Source organism: Ostrea edulis, chromosome 7 (assembly GCF_947568905.1).
Source record: "Ostrea edulis chromosome 7, xbOstEdul1.1, whole genome shotgun sequence".
Classification (NCBI taxonomy): domain Eukaryota; kingdom Metazoa; phylum Mollusca; class Bivalvia; order Ostreida; family Ostreidae; genus Ostrea; species Ostrea edulis.
Window position 1 is genome coordinate 30154192 of NC_079170.1, and position 22342 is coordinate 30176533.

At 35.5% G+C, this 22342-nt stretch overlaps 1 protein-coding gene across 1 annotated transcript; it reads left to right on the forward strand.

Annotated features, from left to right (window-relative positions):
• Positions 1-1089: 1089 nt before the first annotated feature.
• On the forward strand, positions 1090-20928 carry LOC130048004 (GTPase IMAP family member 7-like). Its single transcript, XM_056143997.1, has 4 exons — positions 1090-1207; positions 9139-9329; positions 14991-15167; positions 19522-20928. The coding sequence occupies exons 3-4, from the start codon at positions 15092-15094 to the stop codon at positions 20748-20750; spliced, it is 1305 nt and encodes a 434-aa protein (XP_055999972.1). The 5' UTR covers positions 1090-1207; positions 9139-9329; positions 14991-15091; the 3' UTR covers positions 20751-20928.
• Positions 20929-22342: the final 1414 nt, after the last annotated feature.

Below are 22342 nucleotides of genomic sequence, written 5' to 3' on the forward strand. Positions count from 1 at the left end.
ATTACAAGACCCTGTCCCAAACATTCCGCATTTTTACGATTAGAGGGTCCTCTACAATTTTGTATTGTTCACTGTGGGCAAACACTGTTGCCGGGGCAAATATGTTGTTTTCTGTCGATTCTTATTACCGCACTGTCGGAGGTTTATGCCATGTTCCCTGTCATTTCATTAGTTTGGTCTTCATTGTTGCCTAGATTCTGTTGGCATTTCTCTGGTAATTTATATACAATGAAAGAGAGAAGAAGCAAAATGGATAGGGAAGCAATCGTTGCCTAGATCCTGTTGTCATTTCTCTGGTAATGTAAATACAATGAAAGAGAGAAGAAGCAAAATGCATAGGGAAGCAATCAAATTCTTATCACGACATAAAACACCCACACATGTTTGATTCTAATGGGGTATATTTGTCCTAGTCAGGCAACGATTTACTTTTGAACAGTTTCCGAGGTGCAATTTAACATTTTATTGAGTGTAATATCATTGACTTCCTATCTCAATCCCATGATAACACTGCCAATGGTTTGCGGTGACCATTGGCGTTGAAGTCCTATCGCGGTCACGAACATTGGACACTCCATTGGTGGCGGTTGCAGTGCCATGTGTATGGCCCTAGCAGGTGGCGATTTCATCGCATCCCAACTCCAATGTAAGAGTACAACTATTCTGGAATAAGTTTGCAGTGACCTTTGAACTGTTTCACAATATTGTACGACCATGTCAACCATGGATTTGTGCCATACATTGTATGTAACTAGTATACACCTTGTACATTGCTATTATCATGCGTTAAAACCTTGTTATGCATTCCCGCATACTCGTTGCACGGACGTTTGACACGTTTGACATGTTGAGTTTGATGTCCAACCATCTGCGCTTCACCTTTCTACAAATTTGATGTGTTGTGACGCTTGTGTATATGCGCTTACCCATTGCTTACCCATTGCACAGAGAGCCTATCAACGGGTGTTTTGTGAATTTGTTTGTAATGAGGCAACCCATTGGTGGCCTCAAATCACCGCGGCAACTAACGCCACGCGAGAAGAAACATGCTGAGATATATTTAGCTTGTGCTTATTGATCGGGCATCTTAGATAAGATATAGATATTGCCATTGGCTAGGTGTCGGTGGTACGTGAAGCAGGGTATTTGTCAGTTTACCTAGCAGTGATCAAACTCTGGAGGGAGGAAATTACAGAGATCCTGAATGGTAAAACTAACTTGTGCTACAATGTCTATATTGCATACAGCTTATTGTGAAACAATTAATTCTGCTTTTAATCATTTAGCAATCTAAAAAGTATTGAAACAGGACACTAGAATGATATGATATTGTTTCAAGGAATGTTTTACTGTTATAGACTGGCTTCGCATTTTTGTTTGACACAATGTCATCAGAAATCGTTGTAAAACTATCCAGTTATACTACCGTTACACATGGTCAGGTTTCCAGATGTGTTTTTCAACCATATTGCTTACGTAATAATTCTATATACGACAATTAATTAACAGATCGATTGAGGACAACAGTATAAGAGACAGTGCTTAAAGAGTTGGGATTGGAAATAACAAACAATGATAATGATATGTTCTAAAATAACGATTTTATATCGGGGAAAAGTGTCTGTATAAAACAGCACACAGTGTTGTGTTCTACACAAAATTGTGAAATGAATTACATATATTACGTCTTGCATCCGTTTTTACCTCGTGCATTAAAATCTTGCGGGATCCTGATGGACAAGAATTTGGGCAACTGTTATTAAAGGTACTGTTACATAGTTTAAACTCCTGTATATACGAGGGGTGATTGAGACGCGAGGTAGAACCTAACAGTAAAAACCGCCTTTGGAAAAGAGGAAAATCCACAAACTTCCCCAAGTTTTGGATTCCGATAAATGAAAATATCTCCAATCATCGTCTTTAAAGAAGTATTTAAAACAGACGTGATCATGAACTAACGAATAGATATAGGATGATACTTAACAGTTAATATCATGAATTTTTAAGGTTTCTTTTCCTTTTTCAAATAATTAGTATGAAACAGGTGAATCTTTCGGGAAAGTTTCTTAAATTGAATGTTTGGTATGTTTAAGGAGGCACAAATCAATTATTAGGTATTGTTTGGTATCTGTTATTTTTTTTTATACAAACATCGATTGTAATGTTACATTCTTGTATCATTACCATAATGTAAGGAATACTGGCCTATTTCTATCTAATCCAATTGTAAATATTAATATAGGGCTCAGAATGTTAAGAATATCAAAAAATGTATCCGTTGAAATTCACCTTTGTCCCACATGATAAAACAGTGGTCATAATAGCGTTTTCATTATGTTTTAATAGAAGTTTCAACGCGGGTACGTTAAGACTGGTTATAAAACATTTTGCTGTGATACTATCCGTGAAATAATGAGACGTCATCATTGAAATAAGTACAATAGTATATAGGGCTCACGGCGGGTGTGACCGGTCGACGGGATGCTTACTCCTCCTAGGCACATGATCCCACCTCTGGTGTGGCATGGGGTCCGTGTTTGCCCGAACTATCTATTTTCTATTGCTTATAGGAGTAATGAGATTGATCACTGAACATTCGTTATCTTCACCTGTCACATACAAGAACAGAGGCGTTGTTTAATTTTCATTTTGAACGCTAAAATGATTTGCAGGAAAACCCTTTTCGTAATCTGTGCATATCTTAATTGTTGAGAACGAAGAGTCCAGATATTGATATCGTTAGGCAACATATCTTATCAGGTAGAGTGTGTGGAAATTGATATGGAGCAGATCAATTTTGGGGACACATAAGCCGAGCAAAACATTTCAGAGTTACTAAGCCTTATGCGTTGGAAATTTAGTGGTTGTGCTTTGTTCGATGAATATTTGTATCGGTGCCAAAAAATCTGAAACCGAAACTGAAAAGTGTATAATGAATGAGTAAGGTGTATACCCGTTGCTCTTGGCACTTGGTATACAACAGTGTTTCGAAATAGGACACGTGGAAGGATAGATAGCAATTTTACATATCAAGTAATGCTTACATACTAGCGGGAAAAAAAACCCACAAGTTTATTTTCGATAGCTATTATTTTACATGACTCATTGATAAGTTCAATGTTTGAGTTTCTCGATTATCTCATCAGCAATGCATACACTTTGATGGTTTTGTAGTCTTATCCCAGACGACTTTTGCGTAAATAGCGTTAAAACAAGGGTATCGTACGCCGTTTCCTGATCCAAAACCAGTAGTGTGTGTGCCCACCATTGGCTTCAGTCGCTGCTCAAAGTTAGTTCTCCTTCACATTGACCATAGCGAAGTGTTGATTTTCCTTTGAGGTATATTATTCCACTCCTGAATAAGGGCCTATGTGAGTTGAGCGACGCTATATGGGCCATTGGCGAGCTTCCTAACCCTCCTGTCCAGATCGTCCCACATATTCTCAATTGGGGAGAAATCTGGACTGTATGTTGGCTAATCAAGAACTAGGACGATGGTTTGAGCCAAAAAGTCATGAAAAACTCTAAACAACATTGACTCTGGCTTTGTTCTGCTGCAACATAAGGTAACGATGATGGATAAGAGAAAATACATGTGATCTCAATACCTAATCTCTGTATGTTACTGTCATAAGATTTCCATGGATAATCATGAGAGGTGTTTTAGCGCCTTCAGTATCCTACCCATACCATCACAGACCCTGTCCCAAATATGTTGCTTTCCGATAAGCAAGCGTCAAATATCACTTACCACGACGTCGATAGACACGCCGTCGTCCATCTGACCTGTAAATTGTAAAGCAAAACTCGTCAGTAAATAGCACGCGTATCCAATGGGCAACACAAAGCCAATCATGTGCATGCGCAAACAGCCACTGCATTCGATATTGGTGTCGCCTCTGCGGACCAACCGACATGTCGTGTCGTGACCTTACATGGAACTTCTGCAACCGATTCCTAACCTTTCTTGGACACACTGGCTAACAACATGGCGTGGTGTCTCCGTTTCCGTCTGAAATCGGTTACAGAGGTGCAAGAGATGTATGCATCTATCTTGACGTCGTGACGTAACGCCTGGGCATCCACTCCTGGGACGGTCATTCAATATCCATGTATCTCTGCAACTCCAAACTAATTGGGGTAATGTTGTCTCATGTACACCATACTGCTGTACTACATGATGTTGTGAATGTCCCTGCATTATCAAATCAATGACCCTACCCCTGTTAACTTTATTCAATCGCGGCATTTCTCTCTCAAATTACTTCAAAAAGAAATGTTTAGCTGATCTATATTGTTGCAGTATTCGAGATGAACTGATTAACCAGCACATATGATGCAGGCGTACCCTGGACGCAGGCGTTCTTGAAAAGTATATTAATAGCATTCAGCGTCGAGTAGGTTTACGGTAATTCAATTAAATTTCGTCCGCGTGTCTCGAAATTATATTGCAAAAACTGAACCTGTGTTTCTTTTTTCTGCTAAAATATATTCAATCAACATTCACTAATAGGTAGTCCTTCGGTGTCGATGATGACAATGGTTTCATCTATGCTAACTTTTGCGTTAAGTATTGTGGATTCGAAGATCACTGACAATGAGGGTTTGTGGTGATATGATTGATTATGTGCGTGATGAAATATAACTTGCACTGATGACTTTGATTTAAGTGAAGAAGGGTCGAGCGCCAACAACCTCACTCTTCTGTCTTAATTCACTTTGACCTAGTGACAAGACGTAGTCGAGACGGCTAGAGATGAATCCAGATGTAGCAGTTACCGGAACCATGCCATATTTACACACCAACAGCCTACGGAACTTTTCTCCGAATTGCCTGACCACAGCCGAATTCCACCATTTAGGAAATGGATGAAGACCGCAGATGTCTGTCCACCTTAATTGGAAGGTGCAGTCAACAGGCACCAAAGCTCCTACTTCTATCCAGAGCCCCCTACAAACCTAACACTAGTGGTGCTATCGTACACATTATTCATTAAAAAGTATCCATCTAGTGTGAACATTATGTCATTCGTTGGCTAATGTAATTCTTTAGGATACAGTATTACTCAATTTCAAAGTAAATGCTAAAACACGAGAGCAATGTGTTTGTGATGACTTTACAAAAGCTCTTCAACTTTATTTTGAATTCAGAAGAATTTCCTCCTAAATGAAATGAGAGCATTTAGGAACTTTTACACAAATCTGGTAACTTGTAATTATATTAATCACATCAAACCTTGGTTACGTTTTCACTAGGATAATTCAGGGTAGGTTATTTGAATTTATTAATGATGTATTGGTTAGCACAAATCAAATTGGTTTTACAACAAAACCACCATTTTATCACCCAGTACAACAGTATATCATTCTTGTTACCAACGTGGTTTATTGATACTTGTCGTTTTTCGTGGTGTGTGTTATTTGTTTATGTAATATATGTCTCTTGATAAAAACGCGGGTTGCGTCAAAATTTTGAGTTTTAAATAACCAACAGAGTCGTGGCCTTTTCGGTGCTTTTATAAATTTCTTTACTGGCCTTATATCATCTCAGATCCGACACTTTAAGAAAGTGGGGTGTTGTTGTGTTTTCGTGCTTATATATATATATATATATATATATATATATATATATATATATATATATATATATATATATGTATGTATGTATGTATATATATATATATATATATATATATATATATATATATATATATATATATATATATCGCCCCCTGTCGACTGTTCACACCCGCCGTAGTTCTGTATCTTGATCAGGTAAGTGGAGAAATCCACAGTTAAAATCTGAACGCAAAGAACGGAATAACAATTGATTTGAAACACAGACAGCAAATCGCCCAATGACAGGTTGTGTTTGCAGACTTTGTCATTATAACGACCATATAATTTGTGAAATGCTCACTTCGAATGAATTTGAAAACCCTTGTAACATCAACTTGTTTGTCAGAGCCTGTCATGATTCAAAAACTGAAAGGGATTTGTATAATTATCGCATAATTCAATACCACTATCGTAACATGCATTTATTTTTTTTAGGAAAATCTCACCTGCCCGATTTTTACATTAATTATGAAACAATTAACTACACATTGTGATGGAAATATTCGATTTAAGGAGAACAGACGTAATGCGTTTCTACAATTTTTTTCCAATTTTGATAAAAGGTAAAGTATGCATTAATGAGTTACCATTAATGAAAAAAAAAACCATATATGTAATCAGCGAATTTGATTTTCTGTAGGGATATTTCAAAACTAGGGTATGAAAATTTGCAATTATAAAGGAAATAACGGGAAATGTCCCCATTACATTATAAAACATAACAACTGACCTTTAATCCAAATCAAGGTATGACTTTAAGAAGACAGAAATCTCAGTAATTATGTGGAAAAATTATTTATCATTGGGAAGGACTTTTTCAGGGGAACATGTCAAAACGTTAAGTCGTTGTATAATATTTCAGGGTTGGTGTCAAAAGGTGTAATATATGATCTGCCACAAATTCAATAACCCCAATGTAGAGCTACTAGTGTAGCTTGAGATTACGGATTTGTGATGTAATTTGCACCATTTTTTTGGTTTGGAAATATTTTCACAATCTTTAACCTTTCTAAATAAATTAATCTGAATAAAAGCGTGGATATCGGGTATTGATCAGATGCCAGTTACATCTACTTATCGGACAGTTTCAAGATATGATATGAAATGTACTTTGTCATTCATCATTTATAAAATCTCTCTGATGAAAACTCTGAAAAACGAAATGAAATTTTGTTCCTTAAAGACCAATCAAAATACCGTACAGTTTTGCCACTGATCATTGAATATGAACAGGGTTTATTTATGATCATAGTTATTTATCTGGAGTTTACCTGACCAAGAGATCACAGTTTTAGTTTTGATATACACAGAAAGTGCCTCGAGGGGTTGTCTGCAAAGTTTATGTGGTCATAGTGTTTGTACAATACTTGACGCCTAACAGTAGCTGACACAGAGTCTACAAACACCCTCTTTCTTACTTTCATTCATTGGTTTAATACGTAATTTCTTTTTGTGTCCAAATAGGCATTATTTCAATAAGTTTTATATTTTAGAATTTAATGTGCAAAGTATTGCTTAATACACGTGAATTTTTCCTACAAACATTTTTCTACAAAAAAACTCCTGGGGTTTGGTGAACGTAATTTATAATACATGAATATAGACAAAAGAAAAATATATAATGATATTGACATTGCACTAGAGACTTGAGTACCGGCCAAGCACGGCTAATCGTAAAACTTTTTTTTTCAAACCGTAAAATGATTTTACAACTTCTCTGTTTCATGCAACTGTATATGTACGGCACTAGGAGTGTCTCAAGAGTTTGAAAGAACTACAAGTACATGCATATTGCATGCTCTCTTCCTTTTTACCCACCCCTTGTTTACTGTTCGTTATCTTCACCTTTCATCCATCAAATCACTTCACCTGAATACAGTAATACATATATATATATACACGTGTATGTAACGCCTGAGGATTATAAAATGAAAGCGCTTGCGTTAAATTTTTAACTTTGTGTACTGTTTATTCTATTTCTTTTAATATTTTATACCGGACACTGTGATTTTTTTAAAACCACAATTTGGATATATATATATATATATATATATATATATATATATATATATATATATTTATATATAAGAAACCATACTTGATTTACAATATTTGTCCTCAAGATCAATGTCATTTAGTTGTTGTTTATTGATACGGATTTTAGTAGTATTTTTGTGTAGTTTTTTTTAATGTTCGAAAGTTTTTAGAATATAATTTTACTTTTTTCCGCTGCTGCTTGTGAATAAACATTGTCGTTTTGCTGAGAATCACTATTCTGGTGAATATCGTAAATCTTTCATTGTTTATAGAGTAAGAGGGGCTTACAGCAATTTATATTTATAAAAATATGCATGATATAAACAAACTTCTAATAGCAAAAGGGGCAGTGTTTTTTTTATTTCATTGTACATACCTAGAGCAATTTGATTTATGGCATAAGCGCGGCTTTTTGCGCAGACGCGCGAAATTTTGAATTGTGTCCGTCGTCCCGACATGAAGTAAGGAATGAAAGAGAAACTGGTTTCATTTGTCCTAACAATGGGATATATTTGTGGAGAATAACGCCTTTTTTATTTTGATTGCTACATGTATCTGAAGACGTTTATCAACGGTGCCATATTGTTTCAATATATTCTACACATTGAAGCGTTTAATTACATCATGAGGCAATTTTTAAAAGTTTGTACAAATGGTATACAGGTTTCAATAAATATTTTCATATTAGTCAATTAACGGGATATAAGTAGTTTTCAATTGTTGACAATCTTAAATTTGAAAATAGGTAAACGCTATGCTGAGGAATAGTACGGTTAAGGGCGAAAGATATTTTATGATATACGAATTTTATACACGGTATAAAATGACATAGTATGGTTTATGTTGTAAAAGAAAAACATGAAATGAGTGTAGCCCCCAGCATCGATGTATTTTGTTGGAAAATACAATCAAGACCGAAAAGGGTATTCCGACGACAATATTAAAATTTTATTCTTCTACGGTGATGTTTCTAACTTGCACAAAATACAGTTTTTTTTTCCAAAGATCAAGACAGCAATTGCTCTTTGACATGAATGTACCCCTTGAGTATTGCGTGTGGGAAAGGTAGACATAGGAAAGATTCGACTTTTAATTGTACCTCATCTTTCAGATTTATCATTTATTGGTTTTATTGACATTTACAGTTGTATATCCAATCGAAAATAAGGTTTACTTTTTAAAATCCTTCACCTCGTTTGTCGAATCAACTGATATACAGATATCCTGAGCTAATCCGTTGTGAATAGAAGAGGCTGGAAGCTAGTTCTAAATAATAATAAAAAAGTTAAATGCATAGATTACAAATGTCATTAGCCATCTGCATTTTCTCAATTACGAAACTAAGGTATCCGAATATTATGTATGTTGTGTGACAAAACACGCAATCTGAACTTTAAATATTATATAGAATATTCTTCCATGCATCTATTAAAAAGATAAAGTAATATTTTTTAAATCATTTTTGACTCACCTTTTTTGCAGCAATTACAATATGGCAGACGAATCATTGGAATCATTTTTAAGGAAATTAGGATTAGAGGATACAATAGATGTGCTTAAAGAAGAAAGCATTGATCTAGAATTACTGAAAACCATGACGATTGAAAGTTTGAAAGAAACCGGTCTGTCTCTCGGAAAGCGACACAAAATATTATACGCAGTAAAAACCAAAGGTAAGTCTGTCTCTCTTTTTACTCCATTGTCTGTGTGCTTGTCCCTCTCTCTTTCTCTCATTACTTGTTCATGTAGTGAATTCCTGAATCTCTAATCGTATAATCTAAACCTTTCCTCATGTTAAACTATGCACTCTTTGTAATCAAATGTTTGATAATGTATAAGTCAATTTGTAGTGCATACTTGATAATTAGTGTTCATTCATCCGACTTGAAGAATCATTTAGCATGTGCATGCATATGCAACGAGTTAATAGCCTCAAATGAAAATAGTACATTGCTGTGAAGAACGCCTTCTTAACTTATGATTAGTAATCCAAACCATTACTTTGTTAAACACCGCTTAGATTCTACGCATAAGTACTCTGAAGTTGATAGTAAAAGATGCGGGAGTTCCTTGTTGACAGTATCTTAGCATATGTAGTCTTTGGTATGCTGGTCTTCCAACAGTTTGTTTTGAATTCTCCTTTTTATGGGGACGAATTGTGCTCCATTATTAGCCAACCTATTTTTACATTCTTACGGTGCAGAATTTATTCACAAATTTCCACAAGAGAAGAAAACATGTCTTGTTGTAACATTCAACTCAATATTTACATATATCTACTACGTTTTATCTATTACCAATACTCATTTCAATTCATATGTCCTGTGGGGATTCGGGTTAGAATAGGTCCCCAGTTTCCCCTTGCTTGTCGTAGGAGGCGACTAAATGGGGCGGTCCTTCGGATGAGACCGCAAAAACTGAGGTCCCGTTTCACTGCAGGTGTAGCACGATAAAGATCCTCCCTGCTCAAAGGTCAGAAGCGCTGAGCATAGGCCGAAATTCTTCAGCTCTTCACCGACAATGGTGACGTCTCCACATGAGTGAAATATTCTCGAGAGGGACGTTAAACAATATTCAATCAATCAATCAATCCTACGATATATAATAGTGAACTCTATATAAAAGACACCACAGAGTCCCTTGCGTCTGTCTTATACTTTGCAAATTTAATGAACGTAGATGTTCTCGGCAAATTAACAACTCAACTTTATTGCAAAAGAGATGCCACCTTCCCCATCGTCAATTTCTTATATTTATGCAGACTTTTACATTGTCACCTTCAGGTGGTATTTATGTATCTCAACTGATTCAATAACAAAGATCATATTCTATGCATTATCAATTTTTTTTAAATCGAGGTAGGGTATTGCCAAATAAGTTGATTTTACAAAATTTTAACAGTTCGTTTTAACTCATCATTTCGCAAATTATATGGACGTTATATTGCGATCTAATTTTCATATACAGTATTATCTAATATACAGTCCTTAGGTGAAAAGTCGTCTGACGTGTTTCCTACTGATTGCTGGACCGTTCCTTACGGACATCGTTCATATAAAAGACCAAGTATAAATGATGTCACGTTTCATTCACTTTTGCCTCATGTCAACAGACAATTGGGTCCACATCATATTCGTACAAAACTTTACTCTATTCCATTGAGGGTTTTACATACGTTATTTGAAGAAGTTATGGCTAGTCTATACTTGGATTTTTCAACACCTGAATATAGACTTAACTCTATGATTATAGATGTTGCCTACCACAGGCTCTATAAACCAGCACGGACCATGAATGATATTCCTTCCAAATCATGCCGTCAGTTCCTTAAGCTCAAATTTACAAACAAAGGAATAGATGCCGTCAACATAAGCAACATTCTTCGTCATAAAAGGGTTCAGTCGTGTATTCCAACTTATTTCAAGTTCAAGTCTACACCCTGTATTTCCTACAGCTATACTTCTACTATTGCATCCAAACTTTTTAATTATAAACAAACTTTGCAGTGCTTAGATATAGACCATCTTATACGTAATCCACCAACATGTTCTTGTTCTTCATCTTCTTTCAACTACAGTCCAGTTGGACATGTCATTACTGGTGATGTTGATATAGTTGAAAATGAGGACCTCAAATCACTTATTCTTAAAGGTCCTAAATACAGAGAACCTCGGTCTTTTAATTGGCGACAGAACTTCATCTCTATTATGAGTTCTGTCGAAGATTATGCCAGACGATGGGCTAAATATGAAAAAGAAGAACTTGATACATTGTCAGAATGGGTTAAAAGCATAAGAGGGATATTAAAATCCCGCATTAGACACATGAAAACAAAATTACGTACCATCTATCCTTCTGTGTTTAGTAAACCAGAAGTGATAAAAGAATTAGATAGGTTACATGAGGAATATGTTTTGGTTCCAGCTGACAAAGCTAGTAACAACATTGTCTTTGTTTGTAAGGCTCATTATTACAGCTGTATTTTAAACGAACTTGGCATTAATTCCATTTTTGGTAATCATACTTATACTCCAACTGCCCTTTCAAAAGACGAAATTCTTCAAAACCATGCTTCAGTTTTAGATACATCTAATATTCCAGTCAATGTGTCGAATGAATATGAGTTACCGTACCTATACTGGATTCCTAAACTACATAAAAACCCTTACAAACAAAGATACATTGCTGGATCCAGTAAGTGCTCTACCAAGCCCCTATCTTTGCTCCTCACGAAAATGTTAACAGCTGTGAAGGAGAAACTTCAAACTTACTGTGCGACTACATATGCCAGAAGTGGTGTTAATCAAATGTGGATTCTAAAAAATTCTAAAGAACTTTTAGTAAACTTGAAATCACAGAATTTTTCCCAAACCAATAGCATTAAAACCTATGACTTTTCAACACTATACACGACCATTCCTCACGATAAATTAAAGACTAGACTTTTTGACATCATAGACAGTTGCTTCTTCAACAAAAACGGAAAACGGAAATATTCATATCTAGTGATCAGTCATTGAAAAACTTACTTTGTTAAACACCATTCTGATTCCACGCACAAGTACTCTGAAGTTGAAATAAAAAATATGCTAGAGTTCCTCATTGACAATATCTTCGTGGTCTTTGGTGATCAGGTCTTCCAACAGTCTGTTGGAATTCCCATGGGCACGAATTGTGCTCCTTTGTTAGCTGACCTGTTTTTATATTCATATGAAGCAGAATTTATTCAAAAACTTCTACGTGAGAAGAAAAAATCTCTCGCTGTGACCTTCAATTCGACTTTTAGATATATCGATGACGTTTTGTCTATTAACAATGATAGCTTTCATTCATATGTCGATTTGATATATCCCTGTGAGCTCGAAATAAAGGACACCACAGAGTCATCCACTTCTGCTTCATACTTAGATATTTTATTGAAAGTAGACATTAACAGCAAACTAACAACTCAACTGTATGACAAACGGGATGATTTCAGCTTCTCCATCGTCAACTTCCCACATTTATGTAGCAATATTCCATTATCACCTGCATATGGTGTTTATATATCTCAACTGATTCGATATGCAAGAGCTTGTTCTGGGTATAGTCAGTTTTTAAATCGAGGTAAGCTACTGACAAACAAGTTGATGGTACAGGGATTTCAACAGTCTCGATTGAAGTCAGCATTTCGCAAATTCTATGGTCGTTATAACGATCTAGTTCGTCAATACAACCTCGCATTGGGTCAAATGCTGTCTGACGTGTTTCATACCGATTGTTAAGCCGTTCTTGGCACACTGATTTTGACTGCGGATAACTCCGTTTACCTGATCGGGATATGGGGCTCACGGCGGGTGTGACCGGTCAACAGGGGATGCTTACTCCTCCTAGGCACCTGATCCCGCCTCTGGTGTATCCAGGGGTCCGTGTGTGCCCAACTATCTATTTTGTATTGCTTGTAGGAGTTATGAGATTGATCACTGCTCGTTATCTTCACCTTGCATACTGATTTTCACTATGGATTACTTTGTTTACCTGATTAAGATATAAGGCTCGCGACGGGTATGACATGGGATGCTCATGCCTGCTAAACACATAATACCACCGCTGGTTTATCCATAGACCCATGCTTGCCTTACTATTGATTTTGAATTCTTTACAGGCAATAAGAGAGTATCGCTTTTAGTTATCTTCACAGTTCGGAAAGCAATTTCAATGAGTTTCAGATTTTCTCCTCTTACGTTTACATGAAAAACACAAAACTGGTTTGAATCCAAGGTGTAGATAACGAACAGTCATATTTGTAAACTATTTTCTTTAAATCAACCTATTATATATCAAGCCAATCCATGTCTGTGTGAACTTTCTAATGGTTCAAAAATTAATATGTAAATACAATACTTCTTTTCATGTAGAGAACCACGTAAAGTAACGTGGAAGGGAGAAAAAGTGGTATAAAAATTTAAATATTTTCTAATAATGTTCTTTGTTTCTTACATATTTACATAAATGCAAAAATAACTAAACTCTCCATGTTCACGTTTTAGCCTAACCAATGTCATCCATTAGCGACGTCGGATCTAAACGCAGTACATCGTACTTAAATGTCTGGCCACATGTGTGAACCATCACTGAAAACATAACACAGGAATATCAGAAAAGGAAAGCCAGAGCTATACCGATAAGCAATGTGATCGCTTCAGTAGCATTTTGAGCTCGTAAAGACTGGCTGACACTCAAACTAAATCCATTCGTTTCATCGCGGTATGTTATCGCTCGAATAATATTTACAGTCAGTTGTCCTGATCCCAAATATTTAAACAACACTTAAATTTGATAGATTTTATGTAATCTTAAGATCTGAAAAATGAAACCCGACTAAAAACATGTTATATCTGTACAATTATTGCTGACCATTGCATTTCATTTCAAACATGCAAAGGAGGATATTTTAAAGTGAGGATTGAAAATTTCGAGAGGCCACAATATCAATTTTACCAAAAATATTTGAAAGTAGTGAACAAAAAATAGCATTTCAAAAATAAGATACTACGTCGCCATGCCGGAATGCAGATGTTCATTAACTAGACGAAATGAGAAATGTTTAAAGTATCCCACGTGATTGTAAAACTATATTGCAAAGTGTACTAATTGACAAAGTGGCTGAGGTGCATACAGTACTGGGCATAGCTAAGAGTTGAGACTATTGCAAAGTCAATGCCGCGATCTTTAAAGATTTTGAATTAGTACCCGAGGCGAACAGACAGAAGCGTATAGACAAAACAATTTAACAAATGTATGTTGAATATGCCAGAGAAAACGACGTATTTCATCGATGGTTGATATATAAGAGAATCGATAAATGACTAAATAATTTCCGCTAACTTACTGTAGCTGAAGAGTGTTAGGCGTTTGTACATCAAAAATTGAAACGAAGAATAGTATTTTTCTTTGTATAAAATTTCTTTACATTCTGGTTATTCATTGTGGAACAGTATAGATACCAGTATGGCTTAACAGTTTACTCATAATTATTAGAACAATCAAAGCGAATTTAACCATATGTGATCATGAGGATTGCTACACATTTAACATCATATAACATATGCAACTCAATCGACATCATTCTTTCTCTACACAATGATTTTGATATGTAACTTTTATGAGTATTTTACATGTGCTTATATATGTATGTGTTACGTGATTTAAGTTCCCACAAACGTTCTGTCAAATAATGTTTTCTTCCGTGTTTCCCCAACTATCTATTTTTGCATTGCTTATTGGAGTTATGCGATTGATCGTTGTTCGTTATCTTCACCTTTCATATTGTACATGTACATTTTTTGTTTCAGGTTACAGCCCTGCCTTAGATAACCATGTTTTAAAATTACTGTGAGTTTATTAAACACTCATTGCAGATTGTGTCCAAGCAAAAGTCAAAGCGTTTGAAGAAATGAAAGACAGAGAAGCCCGACCTTCTTATCCACCGCCTGTTCCACCTAAACCAGACTTTATGGCCAAAAAACAAGGTTAATAATTAAAAGAATTTGTGTACTGAAAATAGCAATGTTTTTTTTATCACAGTAAGGGGAGTACCTCTCAATGTTAATATCGCTAATTCCAAGAAGGACAGATGTAAACATGTTTAAGTATTATGTGATTAACCAGCTTTAAGATTAACAAAAGAAGACTCCTTGTGTTTTTATCTACACCTGAATATTGCGCTGGCCCATTTTCATACCTATCCCTAACTCTTCTCTACAAGCTATCTTAAGATGATTTTGAATTCCCCAAGTAGCTGACCCCAGTTTTTCTAATTGTGGATAAAATACAAAATCACAAATGCAAACGTGAAATTTGCATAGGGTATAAAATATAAAAGTAATACATCATTGGTCATTGCATTTTTCGGACAGTACCAATAAGAAAATCTTAATGCGATAAAAAAACCTCTAAAAACGTTTTATTGTCTGACAAAAAATGAGGGAACTGTATACTGATCCACACACACACACACACACACACACGCACACACACACACACACACACACACACACACACACAGATATATATATATATATATATATATATATATATATATAATATACTATTAAGCCCTTACTAGATGTTAAGCTTCATCTAGACCTACTCGTCTGATCATGTCCCTACAGTGGTACTATGACCATTTTTGAACACATTTTTTTCTTTTCAATTCTGTTTACAATAAGCCCCCCCCCCCCTTTAATTACTTTGACCTTCATAACCGATTACTTACATGTAAAACCCATTTATCAGTTTCCGTGATTCTATGTTTTTTGCACGTCTACCTAGACATGATCGGTACGGGAATGGCTGATGTTGATTCATTTTCCTAGGTTGCTTATTCTTTGTTTTTGTTTGGAGTTGGTCCACTTTGTTTACTTATTCAAACTTGTTATTTACATTTTTTCTCTCTCAAATTTTGTTCATTTCTTATTTCATTTTTATAGTGTTCATTCATTTACATAGTTTATTTTCAGGGTTTTTTTTGTGTGTGTGTGTTGATATTTTTTTCTTATTATCTTTTATTAATTATTTATTCGCAATGCATAGTTAAAATAGAATCTCTCTGGATACGAGTTAGCTTTGTTGATATTGGCCACATTATGTAATTCTTTTCGTTTGTCCTGAAGAAGGGACGGGTCGTCCCGAAAATTTGACAATCTGGTTGTTCGTGTCCTTGGTCATTTTAGTGCTTTGTATTATTTTTTGTATTTGACCTTGTATCCATGTGGATCCGACACTTTTAGCTATCGGGTGTTGCTTTTATACCGTTTTGACCAGCTGCATCATTTTGATCCACTCGTATACCTTGTTTAATTGCTTTCCTTTTATTTCTTTATTTATGTTTTGTTGTTTGTTTGCTTTTTTTTTTTTTTTTGGTTTTGTTTTTTGCATTTGGGGATTTTTGTTCGTATTGTTTGACTGGCGTTGTGTTAATTTAGGCTATTCTGTACATATTACAATTTCACGTTCGACTTATTTTTCTTCGTTGCGGCCTTCATTTCTTAAGTCGTGTCATTCTTACATCATTTGAGAATTTTATAATTATGTCGTTCAAAAAAAAAAGCCATTCTTTCAAATCTCTCCAAAAAAAAAAAAAAAAAAAAAAAAACAACGCCATCAAAACACAACGTAATTTTAGTGCTTTGTATATATATATATATATATATATATATATATATATATATATATATATATTCGAAAGCAAGTTTTTTGACTTGCCTAGATGGTCGAGCGGTCTAGCGCGCTGGTTACATGCTGCTAGGAGATTTAGTTCCGCATCTCGTGAGTTGAACACCGGGTAGGGGCGGGATTGGGTATCCAAATAAAGTGAAATTTTTTGTGTTTCATATTAGATATTTCTTCACTTAGGGCAGTTATGTTCATTAAAGAGTTCATTGATATTTATGTGCTTTATATATAGATATTTCGAATGCAATGTGTATCATGTATGATCCTCTTAAATGTACGTTAAATAACTGTATCCCATGTCCATTCTCAATGACCGTGTAGCGTGTGACAGCGTGGTGAGAATTCCATTGTCATCGAAAGCAAGTTTTTTGATTTGCCTAGATGGTCGAGCGGTCTAGCGCGCTGGTGACATGCTGTTAGGAGATTTGGTTCCGCAGGTCGTGAGTTCAACCCCGGGTAAGGGCGGAAGTGGGTATCCAATTAAAGTGAAATTTTCTTTGCTTTACAGATATATATATATATATATATATATATATATATATATATATATATATATATTAAAATTGCACAAAATATCCATGGTATAGGTAATAAGTATAAAAAATATATCCAACGATGACTAAGTACACATGTTCCACATTTAATTAATTACGCTTAGCGCTTTCGCCGTGTAGTTCGGCTCTTCTGAGTTGTGGCACCTGTCCTTCTTTAAAAACAGGAGATTCATTTACTTTTAAATGTGGCAAAACGTTCACTATACATACTAATATGTTGTACAAATCCAGAAATTTGATATATTGTATGATTTGTACTTCCTGCGGAACCAAACTAGCCGACCGTGTGAGTCCACAAACAACAAATGCGGGACCCGTCCGTCAAGAATACACTCTGCATTGGACATTTCGATTTATGCGCCAATGGGAACTTTTTAGTATTTCTGTTTTATAAAGTTTTAGAAAATAATGAACACTTACGGAGAGCAAAAGAGAACTATTTTGTAAAGTTACTCAAACCTAGATTGAATGTAAATTAATTATTATAAGTTGGATGTTATATTTCAAATCATTGCTTTATTTTTGGCGCCTTATTGACTTTGAATTGCGCCAATTTAGTATGCTGCCTTTGTGATGTCACAATAACGACGTCTTAACTACAATGTCATAACAAGTACATTGTAGTGTTTTTGTAAAACTTGTTACACCGAACTACATGGCGAAAGCTATATATCTTCACTTTTCATATATACAATGAAAATCACAATGGCACATTTGATAAAAACGATCATTTGATGCTAGCGCTTCTCCATATGTACGTGGTTCATCAGGCAGTTCAAATATACAAAAATTGTTTAGCAACGTCTGTTAAAATAGATGAATCCTTTATATTTACATTACAAATAGCATTTTCCTCTATGAACCAATCAATTTCATCACACGACACAATCCGTTCATATTGACTATGAACGGATTATGAACTAGTTTAAAGCACGCGACTGAGAGAGCGTAATGATTTGAAAAAATACAACACGTGTTACAAAGATCTCGCAAGTCACACCTGGAATTAAGATTGTGAACTTACTTGGATTGTCATCTCAATATTGTGGTCTGCTACCCCCAAATACAGTGCACCGTGCAATGTTGATAAAAGGCAGGGTGAGACGAAGTGTGACGTCATGTCTATGTGTTGACGTACGTTAGAATACAACTGTGACAGAGGCTAGGAGTTCGTGTCATGCAACAAAATAGAAGTAATGTAAACAAACAGTGATTTAGTAAATGAATATAAATATAAGAAATGAACAGCACTAGTGCGATTCACAGACTTTGCCTCAAATCCAAATCCGTTCATACTGACCATGAACAACTCAAAAGTGCTGTTCATTTCTTAATTGATGTTCATAGATACATACACCATGTAAGAAATAGGTCGTCCTTTTCATTACGCAGTTCAAATATACAAAAGTTGTTTAGCACCGTCACAATGAAAGGTAAAGATACAAACAGTGGTCAATCTCATAACTCCTATAAGCGATACAAAGTAGGGAGTTGGGCAAACACGGACCCCTGGGTATACCAGAGGTGGTATCAGGTGCCTAGGAGGAGTAGGCATCCCCTGTCGACCGAACATACCCGCCGTGAGCCCTATATCTTGATCATGTAAATGGAGTTATGCGTAGTCAAAATCAACGTGCCAAGAACGACCTAACAATAACGTTTACAGGTAGTGTTTGGTATAATCAGCAATTCTTATATTAAACATTCTTACAAAATATGTGGAAATAGTTGACGTGTTTCTTATAACGTATGCAGGAATTGAATACCGGTTGCTAAGTACGGGTAAGGAAAATTGTCCTCCATTGGCCATTTGACACATATATTTTCGAACTGAGGAGGGTTGTTGAAAATAGAAAATCTAATAAATGACGGTTTAGTGATGTATTCGTTCCAAAAGAAAATCTTACATTTTGTATAATGTCAATCCTAGATATTCATAACACGATATCCATTGATTCTGTTTGTTATTTACATTTTGTTTTTCTCTGCTATAGATGAAAATGATTTGAATGATATACTTGTACTGCCTTATTATCATTATGCATTGTATCTCAAACCGATGCATCTTATCTATCCAAACTCTTTTTCATTTTAGTCAGGGATAACCACAAAAACTGTTACGGAGATTGGATGAAGGAAGAGGTTAGAATAGTGTTGATTGGTAAAACCGGAAGTGGAAAAAGTGCCACAGGAAACACCATTCTCGGGGGAAAAATATTCCATTCATCTTTATCGGGGTCATCTGTAACAAGCAAGTGTTCAAAAAAACACGCAGTTAGATTCAACAGAAAAATTCTAATTGTTGATACCCCTGGCATTTTTGACACCAGGCAGTCAAATAAAAATATCCAGGAGGAAATTGCAAAATGTATAGCCATTACATCGCCCGGTCCTCATGCTTTTATTTTGGTACTCAGCATTTCCAGATATACTGAGGAAGAACACAGATCCGTTATGCATTTTGTCAACCACTTTGGTGAAAACATCTACAAGCATTTCATCGTCCTTTTTACACGAAAAGATGACCTTGATCAGGAAAACATAACCTTAGCGGATCATATCAAAACGGTTCCTCCACATTTGATAAAATTTATAGAGAAGAGTGGTGGAAGAGTCATTGCATTCAACAATAGACTGAAAGATGGAGATATGGATGCACAAGTTGTTGAGTTATTGTCGATGATCTCAGACAATGTAGAGAACAACGGGGGCAAGTGGTACACAGATGACATGTATATCGAAGCTGAAAAGCTTATAAAGGAAAGAGAAGAGGCGGATTCAAAGATCGCAAACGAAGAACGAGAAAGAGAACTCAAAGAAATTGAAATGAAGCTAACTGAAAAGTATGAAGCAAAGTTTGCTAAAGAACAAGAAATGTTTTCTAAAACACAAGCGCAGCTTGACGAACTGACATTAAAGTATCAGCAAGATAACGAACAATCGCAGCTTCTTAAGCAGAAAACCAAAGGTTTAGAAAAGTACGTAAAAGATAACAAAGGAGAGAACAAAGAAAAGATTAAAGAAACATTAGAACACCTACAAAAGGAAAGGATCGCCATTAAGGCTGTAAGAGAGAAGGAAGAACGTGAAATCAAAGAACTGGAAAAGATTAAAGAAAAGCAAAGAAAAATTCAAGAAGATTTGACGAAAATGCAAGAAGAAGAAAAGGAAAGGATGGCTCGTGAAGCGAATGAGAAATATAGAAAAGCGGAAGAAAACGCCCGGGACAACTATAGGGAAGAAATAGAACAAGAAAAGGGCCTTTTCGCGAAAATGAAAAATACGGTTGGGTCTTTCCTAAGTAAGCTGAAACCATTTAAATGATTTCCTGAATGTATCAATTGAAGAAAAATGCATTGTCAGGTAGATTGCTATAAAATGTACATTTAATGTAATTTTTCAATATATTCTCATTTCCAAAAAAAAATGACTAATACCCAAGATATGCAAGACATGCACGCACAAGAAATATTTAGAGCACAATAAATCATAACTAACGACCTGTTTTCACTCTATTTCAAAAGTCATTGATGTCAGAATTCAAAAAAGGTTAATGAACAGCAAGTCAACAAAGAACAAAGAAAACTTCACAGCAATCCCAAATTGAAATTAATGAATGAAGCATGTCTACAAACAAAATCAATCAAACGTATTCAAGGGATGTGTAGAGGAATTCCAAAGGCAATAAAGTGACATAAACTTCAAATAAAGGACGCAAAATTAGCTTTACTTCAATTACAACGCACAGAGTGGTAAAATCAATCAGAGAGAGGATGATATGATCTCCATGAAAAATTTCCATACAACAAAAGAAAACAAAAGCAACGTAAAAAGATTAGGAGGAAAATCTCAAATAAAAAAGATTCAAATCACGACAATCTTTTGATAAAGATGTTCCCAATTCAACTCATATATTGATATATCCTCATAACATTGAACATTGTTAGCTTGAAACTTTGCTCCGATATGAAAGGTGATGATAACGAACAGAATTGTTGATTGATTGATGTTTTCTGCCATACTCAACAATTTTTCAGTCATCTGGTGGCGCCCAGTTTTTATTGGTGGAAGAGAGATCCCAAATGCAATGTACCTGGTAAGAGACCACAAACCTTCCGAAAGTAAACTGGGAAACTTTCTCACTTACCGGCGCGAGCGGGATTCGAACCCGCGCCGATGGAGGTGAGAGGCCGTTTGATTTTGAGCGCGATGCTCTAACCACTCGCCCACGGAAGCCCCTGATAACGAACAGAGATCGATCTCATAAATCCTAAGAATACAAAATAGAGTTGGGCGAACATGAATCCTTGAATATACCAGGTGGGATCAGGTGCCCAGGAGGAGTAAGCATCCCCGCTGTGAACCCTATATCTTGATCACGTAAACGGAGTAATTTGTAGTAAAAATCAGTGTGCCAAGATAGACCTAACAATAGGCATGATACACGTCAGATAGAGAGTGATATACTAATTGCACTAAACATGCTTTTAATTAAGGATACCTATAAATTGCTAAATGAAATCGAAGTGAAACACATCGAAATCTACCGAAACGAAACAAAATTATCCACAACAAAACCAAATATATCGATACGAAATCAACTCGAAACGAAACGAAATCTAAAGAAACAAAGCAAAACGAAACATTGTATTATCGAACTCTTTAGTTATAATAGTAATGGGTACCAATATTGGAGAGCATAGGCCACGGTGAAAGTTGCCACATACGTGTAGTAATAAAAGTTGCATCCCCTTTGATGTGGTCTGTCGGATTGACTGATACGGTCCATCGGTTGGCATCAAACATTGTTTGAGGAAGACGCTGTCTAAGAAAGTAGAAAGCAGGAACACGTGCAAATTATAAACGTTGTTAACGTTTGAACGCGAGATAAGCACATAAATATCCGAAGTAGATTA

Coding starts and splice junctions, on each gene's coding strand:
- LOC130048004 (XM_056143997.1), top strand. CDS start 15,092: ATGAAAGACAGAGAAGCCCGACCTTCTTATCCACCGCCTGTTCCACCT. Junction 15,168..19,521: donor CTTTATGGCCAAAAAACAAG/GTTAATAATTAA, acceptor TTTTCATTTTAG/TCAGGGATAACCACAAAAAC.